This window comes from Talpa occidentalis, unplaced genomic scaffold (assembly GCF_014898055.3).
Source record: "Talpa occidentalis isolate TD23 unplaced genomic scaffold, MPIMG_talOcc4v2.1 talOcc4.7, whole genome shotgun sequence".
NCBI lineage: Eukaryota > Metazoa > Chordata > Mammalia > Eulipotyphla > Talpidae > Talpa > Talpa occidentalis.
In genome coordinates this window covers 88129744-88144295 of record NW_023605083.1, presented here as the reverse complement: position 1 = coordinate 88144295, position 14552 = coordinate 88129744, and the positions used below count along the sequence as shown (strand labels likewise).

The following is a 14552-nucleotide window of genomic DNA, read 5'->3' as shown; positions in this document are numbered from 1 at the left end:
GCGCCACCAGGGAGGCCCCCCCAAAAGAATGCATTCTTGTCTATGTCCTGCTTTGTTTCCCCTTGGGCAGCCTTTTCCCTTTTCCTCATTTGGGAAGAAGGGGTAAGATCTTGACCAAAGGGGTTGCCTATTTTGTAGGGGGCTCCCGAGAGTGTCATTGAGCGCTGTATGTCAGTCCGAGTGGGGAGCCGCACTGTACCCCTGAACACCACCTCCAGGGAGCAAATTCTGGCCAAGATCCGGGACTGGGGCTCCGGCTCAGACACACTGCGCTGCCTGGCTCTGGCCACCCGGGATGCGCCCCCAAGGAAGGAGGACATGCAGCTGGATGACAGTAGCAAGTTTGTACAGTATGAGGTGGGTGCCGGGCAGGACCCCAGGGCTGGGAGGCAGCAGATGGAGGATGGACCTGGGTTCCACTTGCATCTGCACCCTCCCTACAGATGGATCTGACCTTCGTGGGCTGTGTGGGCATGCTGGACCCGCCGCGGCCTGAGGTGGCTGCCTGCATTGAACGCTGCCGCAAGGCAGGTATCCGTGTGGTTATGATCACAGGAGACAACAAAGGCACAGCTGTGGCCATCTGCCGACGGCTGGGCATCTTTGGGGACACAGAGGATGTGGAGGGCAAGGCCTACACGGGCCGAGAATTCGATGACCTCAGCCCCGACCAGCAGCGCCATGCCTGCTGCACAGCCCGCTGCTTTGCGCGTGTAGAGCCAGCACACAAGTCCCGCATCGTGGAGAACCTGCAGTCCTTTAATGAGATCACGGCCATGGTGAGGCCCGGGGACAGGAACCCTGGGCCTGCGGGAGGTGGGGGTATGGGAAGTGGGGTGTGTGTGAAGGGAGTACTTGCCACAGGCCTTGGAAAGAGCAACCCATTGCAATCCCTGGCTCTATTTCAACCTTACTTTTTTTGACATTTTATCACAAAAAATTTCAAGCACAGAGGATGGAATAATTTTATTTTATTTTTAAGATGTATTTATTTATTTATTTATGCATACTAGAGCTGGGTACAGGCCAGAGACAGGGTGGGGGTGAGAGGATTCTCCAGAGACAGAGTGGGGAACAGAACAGGCAGACTGACTGAAATATACTGCTGAGGGGAGCAGCGGGCGAGACAGGAGAGGTCTGCTTCGCCATGTGGGTTGCTCCCTGGCTGGCCGGGGATTGAACTCGTGCTGTGGAGGCTGCAGTTTGCGTCATAGTGTGGTGCTTAACCCCTTGCCCCACCAGGGAGGCCCCAGATAGAATAATTTTATAGCAAATACCTATATCCTCCATCTGTAGTCTACAAATAACATTGCTTTTAATTTTTTTTAATTTTATACATTTTTTACATCATTTTTCATTTTTGCACAATGTATGCATTTTCATCTTGGTTATAGTCCCCATACAATTCCCACCACCCTTGTTTTGATCCTACTCCCTCCTCCCCCCCACCCCCCATAGTGTATCTCTGGTTTATAGTTGCTTGTTGATTTTGCTTTCTACTTTATTTACAAATAACATTGTTATGTTTGCTTTATCACCTACCTATCCATCCTAATCCATCTTAAGTGCATCTCAAAGTAAGTGGCAGACTTCATCTGCATGTACTTTAGCACGCATATTGTTAACTAGAGAGCAGTCTTTATAGTTTTACTTTTTTTTTTTTTTTTTTTTCATTTTGGAAGTTAAAGCTTGCATGCAATGAAATGCACAAGCCCTCAGCACAGCATTCATTTGATGAGTCTTGGTAAAAGCTCACACCTGTGTAATCCAACATGTCAGGGGGCATTTCCACCAATCCATGAAGTTCCTGCTTCATTCTTCCCTGCCAGGCCCTTTTCCCACAATCTCAATTTCATCTTCCCCCATTCGTAGGTTAGTTTTGTCTATCCTAGGTTTTCATGTGACTGGAACCATACTATATACATTCTTGTGTCTGGCTTCTTCCTTTTTTTTTTTTTAACTTTTTTTTTTTTAAAAGATTTATTTATACAAGCACTGGGTACAGTCAGAAGTGTGGGAGGGTGAGAGGATTCACCAGAGCCAGAGTGGGGAACAGAACAGGCAGACTGATGAAATATACTGCTGAGGGGAGCAGCAGGCATGGCAGGAGAGGTCTGCGCACCATGTGGGACCCTTGCCGGCGGCCGTGGATCGAACCTGCACTGCAGAGACTGCAGGCAGCTTCGCAGCCCAGCGCTTAACCGCTGCGCAACTGGGGAGGCCCATGTCTGGCTTCTTTCTTTTGAGACTTATCTCAGAATGATCTCCGATGATTGTTTTTTTATTGTTGAATAACACTCCTTTGTGTGACTATACCACCATTCTCCTTTGGATGGCCATTTGTTTGGAACCTCTGATTGTTCTGTCTCATTCTTGATTGCTTGCTGATTTGTCACCATTTATCTGCGTCTTCACCTCAACCTGGCTTCTGTTAACCTCTAGCCTAATCTAATCCTTTACCTTGATCTTAAACTTGACTTGTGACCCATCCTTGACCTAGATGCGTAGCTAGAATTGTCTACTATAACCTGGCTTTTTCCCTATTTTTGACCTTCATGCTGACTTGGCCCCTAATCTTGCTTGACCTTGATCATCTTCATCTGATTCTTTACTTTGAACTCAGCCCTTATATGTATTCTGGTTTTAACCTGGACCCTAACCTGATCCTTGACATTGACTTTGACTCCCCTTCAACGCTATACTTTATGTTGATTTCAACTGTGATCTGGCCTCCAATTTTGACCTTCCCTACAACTCCTGCTTTCACCCATGGTATCACTCCTGATGTGGAACATAATCTTGACTTGCCCTCTGGCTTTGATTTGATCTCTACCTTAATCTATTTTTTAATCCTGAGCCTCAGTTCGTTCAGTCTTGACCTTCACCTTGACTCCAAACCTCCTGGTCCATGACCTGGGCCACAACCATGGCCTTCACCCCAACTTGATCTTAACTTTGTCCCTAACCTCAATTTCATCTTCTATTATACATCCAACCTGCATTTCATCTCCACCCTCATGTTGACCCACCCTCATCCCCATCCTACTTTACCATCTTTTCTGACTCAGACTTGATCAACTTTGTCCTTGTCTGCACCCCACCCCCCATCTTCTCCTCGGTTTCATCCCCACCCCAATTTCTAAGCTCATTCTTGACTTCACTCTGTTTTGCACAGATGTCTGCTTCTTCAGGAACATTCCCTAAGCTTGGGGATAGGCTGAGTTGAAGGGGCGGGAGGGGGGCAGGTGGCAGGGAAGTTTCTCAAGCATGATCTTTTCTAACCTGGTTCCCAGACTGGAGATGGGGTGAATGATGCCCCAGCCCTGAAGAAAGCAGAGATTGGCATCGCCATGGGCTCTGGCACAGCTGTGGCCAAATCTGCAGCAGAGATGGTACTGTCAGATGACAACTTTGCCTCCATCGTGGCTGCGGTGGAGGAGGGTCGGGCTATCTACAGCAACATGAAGCAATTCATCCGCTACCTCATCTCCTCCAATGTTGGCGAGGTTGTCTGGTGAGGCTCTGCATTCTCTCCTTCCTCCCAGCTCTGGACCAGCTCTGCATCCTTGAGACCAGGAAATGCCTGTTTCAGGGATGGGGCTGCAGGGGACACATGTCTTGCCCTTGCTGGGACCTTCCAGGGTTCCATCTCGGCATATGCAAGGGTGGGAACACCTCATGTTCCTCCAGAGGCCATGGTGCACCCCAGTCCCCAAGGAGCTACCTGAAATATTCCCTGTTATCCCTCCAGCTATAACCTTCCCTCTTTCAGAATCGTGTGAGACTAGAGAACTAGCCCCACCTCTGGGCAGTAAGGTGTTTGCATTTGTACATGTATGTGTGTGTGCCTGAGGGGTATGAGTGCACTCATGCATGTGTGCTCTTGTGCATCTATGGGCATGAGTTCAAGCACAGGATTTGTGTCAGTGTGTAATTGTGTGCACACTTAGGCTCACACGTGTGTGCACAATGTCTGTGGGGAATGGTGGGCACCTGTTTGCCCAGGCACGAGGAAGTTCTGCATCCCTGCCTGGCAGGCGAGTGTGTGTGTGTTTGCCTGCATCTGTGGGATGGGATGGTCTGTGCTAGGTGTTTGCACGTGTCTGTGAACAAATGTATATATACTTGGGCATGCACTATGCACGTGTGTGTGTGTGTGCAAGTGCTAAAGAGGAGCTATATTCTAAACAGGAGGTCCAGCTCCTTGCTGAACCAAAGAGCAGACCTGCCTTGACTACTGAGTAGGAATGGGGGAGACAGGGATGGCCCAGTGTGACACATGGCGCAGACAGGCCTCTCGCTCGTGCTCACACATCAAAACCAGCTGATTGAGGTGGGCCTGATATGGAGACAGTGGGTGAACTCCCAGCCTGTGGGATGAGTAGGAGCTGGACCCACCATCTGCTGGGAGCTAGAATCCATGATTCTGATTCCAGCATCTTCCTCACGGCAATTCTGGGTCTGCCTGAAGCCTTAATCCCTGTGCAGCTTCTCTGGGTGAACCTGGTGACAGATGGCCTACCTGCCACAGCTCTGGGCTTCAACCCGCCAGACCTGGACATCATGGAGAAGCAGCCCCGAAACCCTCGTGAAGCCCTCATCAGTGGCTGGCTCTTCTTCCGATATCTGGCTGTTGGAGGTAAAAGAGAATCCCCGCCCTCAGTGAGGTTCCAAAGACCCTTGTATCTGTTGCAAACTGCAGACAGTAATGATTCAGCCTGATTTACCCCCAAACTGTGGCCTGTTAACTAGAAAGAGTCAAAGTCCAGGCATGGCTGGATTTAGGCCTTAGGTAGTATCACCAGCATATTCTGGCTTTACCTTATCTCCATTCTCAAGTACCCTTGGAATGGCAGAATGGCTGCTGCAGCTCCAGCAGGAGAGTTTTTGATTTTTTTTAAATCACATCTGTCCCACAATAGTATAATAAAAATCAGGTCTGTTCTCCTTGGCCCAAAATGGGTCACCTACTAATCTAGGCAATCACTGGTCAGGGGTGTGGCAGATGCTGATTGCCAGTGAAGGCACTCAGGGTAGGTGGCACCGCTGGCACTCAGGGTAGATGCCTGCAAACCACACAGCTCAGAGAAGGAGAGGGTGGGTCCCTGACGGAAACTCAGGGAATTACTAGGAAGGGAAATAGATGCCTTTCATCACAGCCAGTTTTCTCTTGCCCTCCCTGCAGTGTATGTAGGCCTAGCTACAGTGGCTGCTGCCACCTGGTGGTTCCTGTATGATGCTGAGGGACCTCACATCACCTTCTACCAGCTGGTAAGGAAGTGATAGGGAGCCTATTGGGGTTTTTCTAAGGCAGAGCTCACAACTTATGTTGTTGTGGGCTTTCCATGGGAAACCAGTCCAAAATCCCATGGTTGGCCAACAGTGTCCCTCCCTACCTCATTACACATATATAGATACCCATCACCTAAAAGCCCAAACCCAGAAACCCCAGGAAACTTAGAGATAGCGGCACAACACCCCCACCTCGCAACCCCCAGCCAGAGGCTACTTCCTCTCCCTATCATTTCTTTAGGGAGGGACCTAGGGCCATAACAGCTAGGAGATGTGATGGAACTTCAGGCAGAGGACCAAACTGAGGAGACCAGGAGTCTGTCAGCCCTCTCCCATTCTCCCTGTCTCCACCCCCACCCCACAAACCATAACCAGTATGTTTCTTGGGGAAGGGACCCTCGGACCTCTTGAAGTCACCTAGCTGGGAGGTGCCCACCACAGGAACTGCTTAGCTAGGCACAGCTCTGGAAGCTAGCCAGAGACCCCCGGCTACTGTCTGTCTGTCCCTCCGAGTAGTCAACACATCCTTGTTCCAGTAGCAATACTGGCCAAGCCAGGGTGGGTCTCTTGTTGGAAGCGCAGAGCTGCAGCGATGCAGGCTTTTCTTCTGAGTGTGCCGTTCTTCTAACCTTCTTGTAGACGGAAGAGCTCAAGGGCAGGATGCTGACCCTTTGCCCCATCCTGGGCATATCAGGGGAGCTCTCTGGGTGCAGTATGAGGGCAGGGCTGCCATCACTGGCATCCTCCCTCGGGAGGCTCTGCGATTGCCAGGGTTCTGCTAGCCTGCCCGCTCCCAAACTGACCCCCACCCCTTGCTAGCCCTCAGGTACATGGGTTTTCCCTTTTGGCAGCAAAGGAGTTTGGGGCTCATGCTCTTGTCCCAAAGCTCTGTAGAGTCAGGTCTATTTCAGGCTCCTCTGCTCATTGAACTCCTGTGGTGGGCCAGAGTGGCTGCCTTCCTCCTGTCCTGTCTTTGTTATCATCCTTTATACTAAGGATCCCGCATCTCCAAGGACAAACCCTGCCCCACCCCACTCCACCTTTCTTCTTCTTTTTTAAAGATTTAGTTATTTATGCATACAAGAACTGGGGTGCAAGCCAGAGGTACCGGGGGGTGAGAGGATTCACCAGAGACAGAGTGGGGGGCAAAACAGGCAGATCAACTGAAATACACTGCTGAGGGGAGCAGCCGGTGAGGCAGGAGAGGTCTGCTGCGCCATGTGGGTCACCTCCCTGGCCGGGGATCGAACTTGTGCTGCAGTAGTTTTGGATAGCTTCATAGTGCTGATGCCCAACCCTCTGCGCCACCAGGGAGGCCCCTCAGTAATGGTTTTAGTATTTGTTTTGAAAAATACATTCCACTGGGTCTCCCTGGTGGGCAAGGGGTTAAGCGCGGCACTGTGGGGGATCGAACTCATGCTGCGGTGGCTGGTGATAGCTTGATAGCTCAGTCTTTAACCCCTGTGCCACCAGGGAGGCCCCACCTTTCTTCTGAGCCCAGCCAGATCCCTCCCTAGGATACAGGCTCACAGTGCTCTCCAAGTCCAAGTCTGTCCTCTTTCTCCCAAACTAATCCCTCTCCTGCAACCCTGTCTTGGCTCCATACCTCCCCATGCACCCATGACAGATGCCCTGGGGGTCATGCCAGACACAGCCCGAAGATCATTAATCCACACCTCAGATACTAAGCCACACCCCCATTCTGTACCTTCAGGGTAAAACCAGGGCCCTCCCCTGATTCCAGGGCCTCCTGCCAGCCTCTCTAGCCTGATGCCCGCTGCTCTTCCTCTAATCCACCATATGTCTACCCAGAACTGTCTGCCCTTCTCCTCGCACATCCTGCCCCTGTGCCCATCTTGGGCAAGCACTCCTCCCTGGGCCCACCCTATGGCCACTGAATAACCTTATGTTCAGTCCTGAGATGTGGGCAGAGGTGGGGCTTCCTTCTTCCTAGCCACCGGCCCCTTCCCTGACGCTGTTCCCCATCCGACCCACTGTGGTGCCCTCAGAGGAACTTTCTGAAGTGCTCAGAGGACAACCCTGTCTTTGCCGGCGTTGACTGTGAGGTCTTCGAGTCCCGCTTCCCCACAACCATGGCCTTGTCCGTGCTGGTGACCATTGAGATGTGCAACGCCCTCAACAGGTGGGCTGGGCCCGGGACCTGGAGCTGGGGTCGAGGGGTGGGGGCTGAGTGTCAGGCAGGGCCCAGGATTAGGGTGTGAGGGTCAGGGGTCTAGAAAAGGGTTTTGAGGATCAGTGGGGCCAGCATTGGGACCCAGAGAACAAAGGGGTCTGAAGAAACAGAGGGGCCAGGATTGAATCTAAGGGACAAAGTAGGGGCTCCAAGCCCCAGCACGGGCCTCTGGGGACTGAGCAGATACCAGACACACCCTTCCAGCTGCACTGGCTTCCTAGATGTGCTCCAACCCTTGGGCCCAATGAGAAAATGCTGAGGCTCAGGCCCCCTTGAATCTCCTCCTGGGGGTGGGGGCAGATGGGTGCCCACAACAGGACCTGCCCGAATCCTTGCCCGAGGTAAGCACCCTGTGCCCTTGGCAGCGTCTCGGAGAACCAGTCGCTGCTTCGGATGCCGCCCTGGTTGAACCCTTGGCTGCTGGCGGCTGTGGCCATGTCCATGGCACTGCACTTCCTCATCCTGCTTGTGCCACCCCTGCCAGTGAGTCGCCTGCCCTGCCCTACTCCCCTTCTCTGACTCCTGGGGGACAGGGTCCCCATCGTCTTCTGAAGTTACCCACCCTGGGCTGGTGGCTCCCTGGAAGCCTGGGAGGTGGGGGGTGCTGGAAGTCTGGCCAGCCACCACTCTCCAGATGTGCCCCTGCCTTCAGGAGCCCCCAGACTTGGGCACCAGAAGAGGCATGAGCCCCCTTGCTGTGGGGACTCTCCCAAGACTGGGGCAGGAGGAAAGACTGCCCTCTTTCCAGTGCAGAATCCTTCCCACTTCCCAGCAGGACACAAGGCATTTGGTCCTGTGATTGAGGGGGGTTGGCACTTTAGGCAGAGAAAATGGGGTGGACAAAGATTGGGAGGTGGGACTCGAGAGGCTTCTGGACCTTGCTCGAAGAGTCCAGTGGATCTCAGGTGCACAGGTAGATTTTGGGAGCACCAGGCAGTCTGTCCTTGAACCAAGCCCCCCCGCCCCTGCCCCAGCTCATTTTCCAGGTGACCCCACTGAATGGGCACCAGTGGGTAGTGGTGCTCCAGATATCTCTGCCTGTCATTCTGCTGGATGAGGCTCTCAAGTACCTGTCCCGGAACCACATGGACGGTGAGTGGGAGAGTGGGAGACCCAGCTCCTCCCACCCTGCTTGCCTCCCCACTGCTTCCCCGCCTGCCTCTGCTCCAGGCTGCAGTGGGCCGGTGCTGGTTTCACGCTCCCTGTCTGTCCAGAGCAGGAGGTGTTCTTGGATCGCCATGTGGAGGACAGGAAGGGGCTCTGGTGGCTCTGACTTTGGTGTCTGCAGGGGTTGGGCTCTTGGGGCAGCCAGGGGAGCACCGCTCAGGGCCACACTGCCTCGCTGGCCTCACTCACCAACCCCCTCTGCATAGCCCCCTGTGCCCTCCTCTGGGCCTTGACCTCTGATGTCTCTGCCCCCGGCCTGTCTTTATCCAGGCATTCTCAGGACAGTCTCCCAGACATGGAGTGGGCAGCTGCTGACCGCCTCCCAGACCCCAGACCACACCGGGTTGGCCTCTTTGGTGTCACCTTGTGGGTTGGGTGGAAGGGTTGGTTCTCTGTTTCTGAGCTCAGAGTTCTGAGTCTGTCTTAACCTAGGAATGGAGGGCAGACCGGCCGGTGTCGGGGTGGGGGCCAGTATGGGGAGGAACAGTCTGGGGCCTGGCCTCTATCTGCCTGGCCCTGCAAGAGGGACTCAACAGTGGGCATTCTGCACCTCCCAATGGCACGGGAGGCATTCTCACTGTCAGGGCTTCCCAGTGGGAGAGGAAGCGGGGGCAAGAAACACCCAGTTTCTGGGACTTTGAGCCAAGGGAGTACACCCGCACCCTGCGACCTGGCCTCCATGGAAGGGCCTGGGTGAGACCCAGCAAGGGCTGAGCCCTGCACTCCAGCAGCTGGTTCTTGAGGGCCACCTCTGGCAGGAATGTGTCCTGGGCCCAGGGGAGGGTGCCTGGGGTAGGGGGCTATAAATAGATCACGAGCCTGTCATTCCACAGGGGCCAAGGCAATCAATCGGCCCCCATCTCCCACGCAGGCCAGCCCTCCCCAGTGCTGCAAATATTTTATCTTTTTTGGCTCCCTCTCTCTGGAGGAGCTGGCCTACCCCAGATCGATCTGTCCCGTCGTGGGGGGCTTGCCTGAAGATGGAGGCTGGTGTTCTATCACAGCAAGGTTTGTTGGAGCCCACGGTAGGTAGGGAGAACCTGCCGAGGCACACTGCCCCCTGTGTGGCTCTTTGTGGCCCACCCCCTGTGGGCACCCCCGGAGGGATGAAGAGGGGGAATGAATCTGTGAAACGCCATCTGTGGGAGCCCAGACCACCCCATTTCTGAGCATGGGTGGTCTGTCAGAGAACCCGCTGTCCAGCCTTGACCATATCCACTTACCTGGGAAGCCAGGCCTCCTGGGGACTTGGGCAGCTTGAGCAAGCTCTCTGTCTTCCTCAGAAACCTTGCCTAGTGGCCACGATTGCCAAGGAGTTCAGCAGTTGGTTTTTTTGGTTTTTTTTTTTTTTTTTTTTTTTGAGAAAACTTTAAAGTGAGAGAATTCTTTCCATGGCTAAAAGTTCTCTGCCAATGGGGAAAGCCTATGGCTTTCTTGGGTGGAGGATACAGGTCTAGAAGGAGGGAGCACGCCCTTCGCAGGATGGGGTTGGAGAGCTGGGTTGGGGTAGTTTCTAGGAGAGGCGGAGTGCGAGTGGAGATCTGAACGGGGAGGCTGGGGCCTGGCGGAGAAGGGGCTGGGCTAGCACAGCGTCACTAGTGGGCTGGGGCTCAGAGTGCATGTGGGGGGTTGAGGCCAGGGAGCGGCAAGGACCTCAAATGCCCAGGAAAGGACCCTGGACAGTGTCCGCAGGGCACTGGGAGCCCCAGAGTGTAGGCATAAGAAGGACTGGGGTGACTATGGAGGACAGACGGGAGGGATATGACCAAAGGCAGGAAGACTGGTGAGCCCTGCTGAGCTGGCTTGGGGAAGACACTGCACCCCACCCCAGGTGAGCCGGTCCTGGGGACACTACCTACACGATTAACCTGGGATGTTGATCATGGTTCCGAAGAGGTGTGGCTTGAAAGTAGGTGCCCTGCTGTGAGGAGTAGCTGTGGGGCCTGCGGAACAGACTCAGGCTGGGCACCGGTGGTTACATCAGAGAGGTGGGGTGGAGTGTGTCTGCTGGAAGCCAGGACAGCTCTGCCCTATGTGCCTGCAGTCCCTCGGGCCTCCTAAAGCCAGACGGGGCGGGGGTGAGAGACGGGACCCTGTTACGTTCCCAAGCCAGCTGTGTGGCCTTTTAGGGAAGTTTTGCTGAGGCCTGATGCTTGTGACTTCCTGTGATTTACAAGGGAGAATTATGGATACCGGGTCAGTGCCCAAGGGCTTGGGGGGGTTCCTCTTGTTCCCGCTCTTGGCTTTGTCCAGGTGTGTGTGAGCAGCTGTCAGACAGAGGCCTGTGGGCTGGGCTGAGCGGGAGGCCTGGAGCTGCAGAATCAGACAAAGCTGGGAGGGTCCAGGAGATGTGGCAGCTTGCGCTTTATTCCAAAGGAGCAGGGAGCCATTGGCGGGGAGGATGGGCTGGATTAGTAGCTGGATGCCAGGGCGCAAGGACAATGGTGAGGTAATTAGGGCTGAGGTGCCTTAAGACCTAGGGGCAGCAGAGGTCCGATGAGCTGAAGAGACATAGGTGGTAAAATTGCAGGCCGGGGCATATGGAATGGGCAGGAGTCAAGGATGCCCTGGTTTCTGGATCTCGTGCTGGGTGGTGGTTCCCCAAGCCAAAAACCAAGAGGAGGACGTGCACTGGGGTGGGCAAGGGAGCTGATGGAGTACGCACAGTGAAGGAAACCCAGGGAACATCCGTGCACAGCTGTCCACCTGGGGCTGAGGAGATGCTGTGGGCCGGGCAGGGGTGCGGGGTATGGGGGTGGGCTAACTGAAGCTGAGGGAGGGTGGGATGGCTGAGGAAGGGGCCAGAAGGAATCAGCCTGCCGCCTATACTTCTTAACTTGCTCTTGGTCTTTTTTCCAGAAGTAAAGGACCGGAAGTGAGTGCCAGGGCCAGAGTGGAGTCTCCCGTGTGTTCGTCAGACTAATGGTGCCGAAGCGTTCACCCTTAGTCCCTGCCCTTCACCACGCTGATCCGCTTGCTCACCTCGCCCCGCTGAGGTTGGAACAGCTGCCCCAGGCCTGGTCCTGGGGTGTCTGCCCTAGATCTGCCTGCCTTGGGGCTCTACTGCATGTCTCTGGCACTCTCCTGGGGAGTTCACCCTTGAAGCTCTGCCCAGGAGCAGCGACCTGTGAGGGGCCTACCCAGAAGCCAGTGCTGGCAGCAGATCCAGAGATGCAGAGCCCTCCACCCAACGCCCTGTCCACGAGCACACGCTGGAGCCCGCCCCCCCTCACCTGGAGGCTGGGCGTGTCCCTGGTGACCATTGCCTCTGCACTGATGGAGGACACCTGGGGACCACTCTGACCTTTCGTTTAGTGCCTGGTCTGGGGCCTTGCCACCAGGGGTAGAAGGGGGACATCTGGGCCCAGCTGTGCACAGCAAGAGTGAGCAGCCCCCTCCACTCTGCTGTGCTTCCACAAAGTCGGCTTGTGAGAGCTTGAGTCTGTTCCTGTTTATATGTGCAATGGGTTGAAGGGTCAGAGTGAGGGACACAGGAGTGGGGGAGGGGAACTGGGCAAGCACCTCCTTCCCAGGGAGTCAGCCCAGCCTCTCTCCTCAACTCCACGCACTCCCCGACTCAGGTTTCTCTGTCCTGTGCAAACTAGACTGACCTGCCTTCTCCGGATTCCCTGGTCTGCCAAGCAGAAGTTGCATTTGCCTTCCTGGCACCTGAGACTCCAGGCCTTCTTGGGTTGCTGGCCACTATGCCCTTCCACCCTGTTGCAGCGCAAGGCCACCTCATCTCAAGGTCTGCACGGCTGGGTGATTCTGAGTCCCAGGGATTCTGGACCTCATTCTGCCCCCAACCCCACAAACCAGGAACTGAAAGGATGTCACTAAGAATAGCTAGTTACCCGAGGGCCGTCTTCTCCCTCCCTGCTGGAGCTATGTGTGTCCTTATGGATCATGCCAGATGATAGAAAAAGGACATGTGATGAACAGAAATGTTCTCAACTCAGCTTTTGCCCCTTTGGCAAAAATTAGCTAGGTGTTAGAAGACAGTAGAAGATCATGCCCCTCCTAAAGAGTGTACAAAATGATTATTTTATATGTAAATCAATCCCCTGCAGTCTTTAGGACCCTGCCCACCTCTATCCAGGTCTGCAGGAACTGCAGAGATTCTGGGGTTTTTTTCTCTGCTGGGAGAAAGGGACGTCATAGCAGGGGCCTGAGTTCTGTACCCATCTGCTGACATGCGATTTGGTATAGAAATAAAGGTTAACCACCTAGGGCTATAAGACCACCAGTGTCTGTTTTCCTGGACAGCAGTCCCACCATCTACCTGGGGACCCACCCCCACCCCTGGAATTGAGCGAAGAACTGTGGCTGTTCCCATGTGGCCTACCAGGGTCACTGTCTTCTTCTGAGACAAGGCTCAGGAGAGACCCTGAATTCCTGAGCCCCAAAGGCAAAGGCACGAGGCTGCCTGCTCCTCGCATGGACAGCACTTGACAGTTTGAGTCGATGTTCAAAGCCCTTTGCACAAATTACCATTCACATATCAGCACTGAGGAAACTGAGGCAGGGCTGTGGGAGCTTCATGACTCTCCCTGGGGCAGGGCTAGGCCTGGAGCCTGAATATCAGGGGCCCATTGCACTCCACTGAGAGGCCCCAACCTTGGCTATTTCTGTGGGTGCTGCCTCTCTCCCTGAGGTTTCTCTCTTGATGCTTCCTCCCCTCCTGGAACCCCAGGACACCACCCACCTCTTGTCCCCAGCTAGCTGAAATGTACCTCCAACACTTCCCTCAGCTCACTGTCCAGGGGCCTTTTTTGAAGCTCCTTGAGATGTGCTCCTGACTTGCCCAGGTGGCCCTACCCTCCAAGAGGGGAGCTTTGAAAGGAAATAGCCATGTTCCCCCCTCACCTCATTTCCCTTCCCTGGAGAGAGAACTCTTTAAGGTTGTGTCTCTAATCTACCCCCCAGCTGCCCTGGGAAGGGGACACAGACTCTGCCACAAAGACAGGCCCAACTACATCATTTGTGGGATTCAGTGCAAAATTTAAATGTGGAGCCCCTTGTTCAAATAAATCTTAAAAACAAACCAGAAAGCAAATGTTAAGAATCTCACAATAGTGACATCAGAGCATTAAACCAAAGGCAGGACCTTCCTAAGCATAGACCCCACACAGCTATGTAGGTGGAAGGTCCATGAGGCTTGCCATGTCCAGAAGAGACAGCATCTGCCCCTAGGGTTGTTTTATGGAGGCAGGGCAAGATTTGGGGCACAGGTCAGCAGGAGCAAGGGGTCAACAAATTCTCCCTACTACAAGTTCTATCCATGAGACCTCTCAGACAGCAAAATACTTCATTTTCCTCTTCTCATCTCCCAGGTTCTTCAATCTGCTCTGCGAGATGGGGCAGGCAGAGGCTAAGGTTCCATTTTGTAGGCAGGGAACCCAAGGCCTCTGAGAATCTGACCATCAAGCTGGTCTGGTCACAGCGGACAGGCCGGGAGGGAGCTAAGATGGCCTGGGGGGCTGGCACGGGAGGCGGGCTGCTCCAGAAGTTCCAGCAGCTGCTGGGGCCCAGGGCTAGGCCTGTTTCGCCTCCATCCTCCACTAGTCCGGCCCAAGTCCGGCCCTGTCCAGCCCGCAGCATAGAGCCTGACAGGGCAAGATGGGGCGGCCAAGGTAAACAGAGGTCTCCTACCTCACAGCTGCCCGCCCAGGAGGGAATTCCAGGGCAGGCCCCGGCACACTTCTCACCGGCTAGGGAAAGGCAGCTGCCAAAATGCCTATGGCCTCCCCTGACCCCTCCAGAGGCCAGGACTCTGCTCTTATGCCCTCCACACTGCACCCCTCCCGGGGGTAGGAGGAACCCTGAGGGGGCTGCATTGAGAGAAATGGAGGGACAAAAACAGAAAATGAAGGTAAGCGTCCATACAAAGTTCCAAACC

General features: G+C 54.5%; 1 protein-coding gene across 3 annotated transcripts in view; it reads left to right on the top strand.

The window, feature by feature from the left end:
• ATP2A3 (ATPase sarcoplasmic/endoplasmic reticulum Ca2+ transporting 3) overlaps window positions 1-12888 on the top strand; it is a 33101-nt gene extending 20213 nt beyond the window's left edge. The window contains exons 13-22 of one of the 3 annotated variants that reach the window (XM_037493061.1): window positions 139-357; window positions 444-779; window positions 3294-3514; window positions 4437-4639; window positions 5186-5271; window positions 7302-7435; window positions 7852-7969; window positions 8461-8578; window positions 8924-8996; window positions 11513-12888. In XM_037493061.1, the coding sequence (XP_037348958.1) occupies window positions 139-357; window positions 444-779; window positions 3294-3514; window positions 4437-4639; window positions 5186-5271; window positions 7302-7435; window positions 7852-7969; window positions 8461-8578; window positions 8924-8996; window positions 11513-11576 (1572 nt within the window). In that variant the 3' untranslated portion in view covers window positions 11577-12888. The remainder of the gene's footprint in view (window positions 1-138; window positions 358-443; window positions 780-3293; window positions 3515-4436; window positions 4640-5185; window positions 5272-7301; window positions 7436-7851; window positions 7970-8460; window positions 8579-8923; window positions 8997-11512) is intronic. The other 2 variants (XM_054689113.1, XM_037493062.2) reach the window with 2 other exon arrangements.
• The last annotated feature ends 1664 nt before the right edge of the window (window positions 12889-14552 follow it).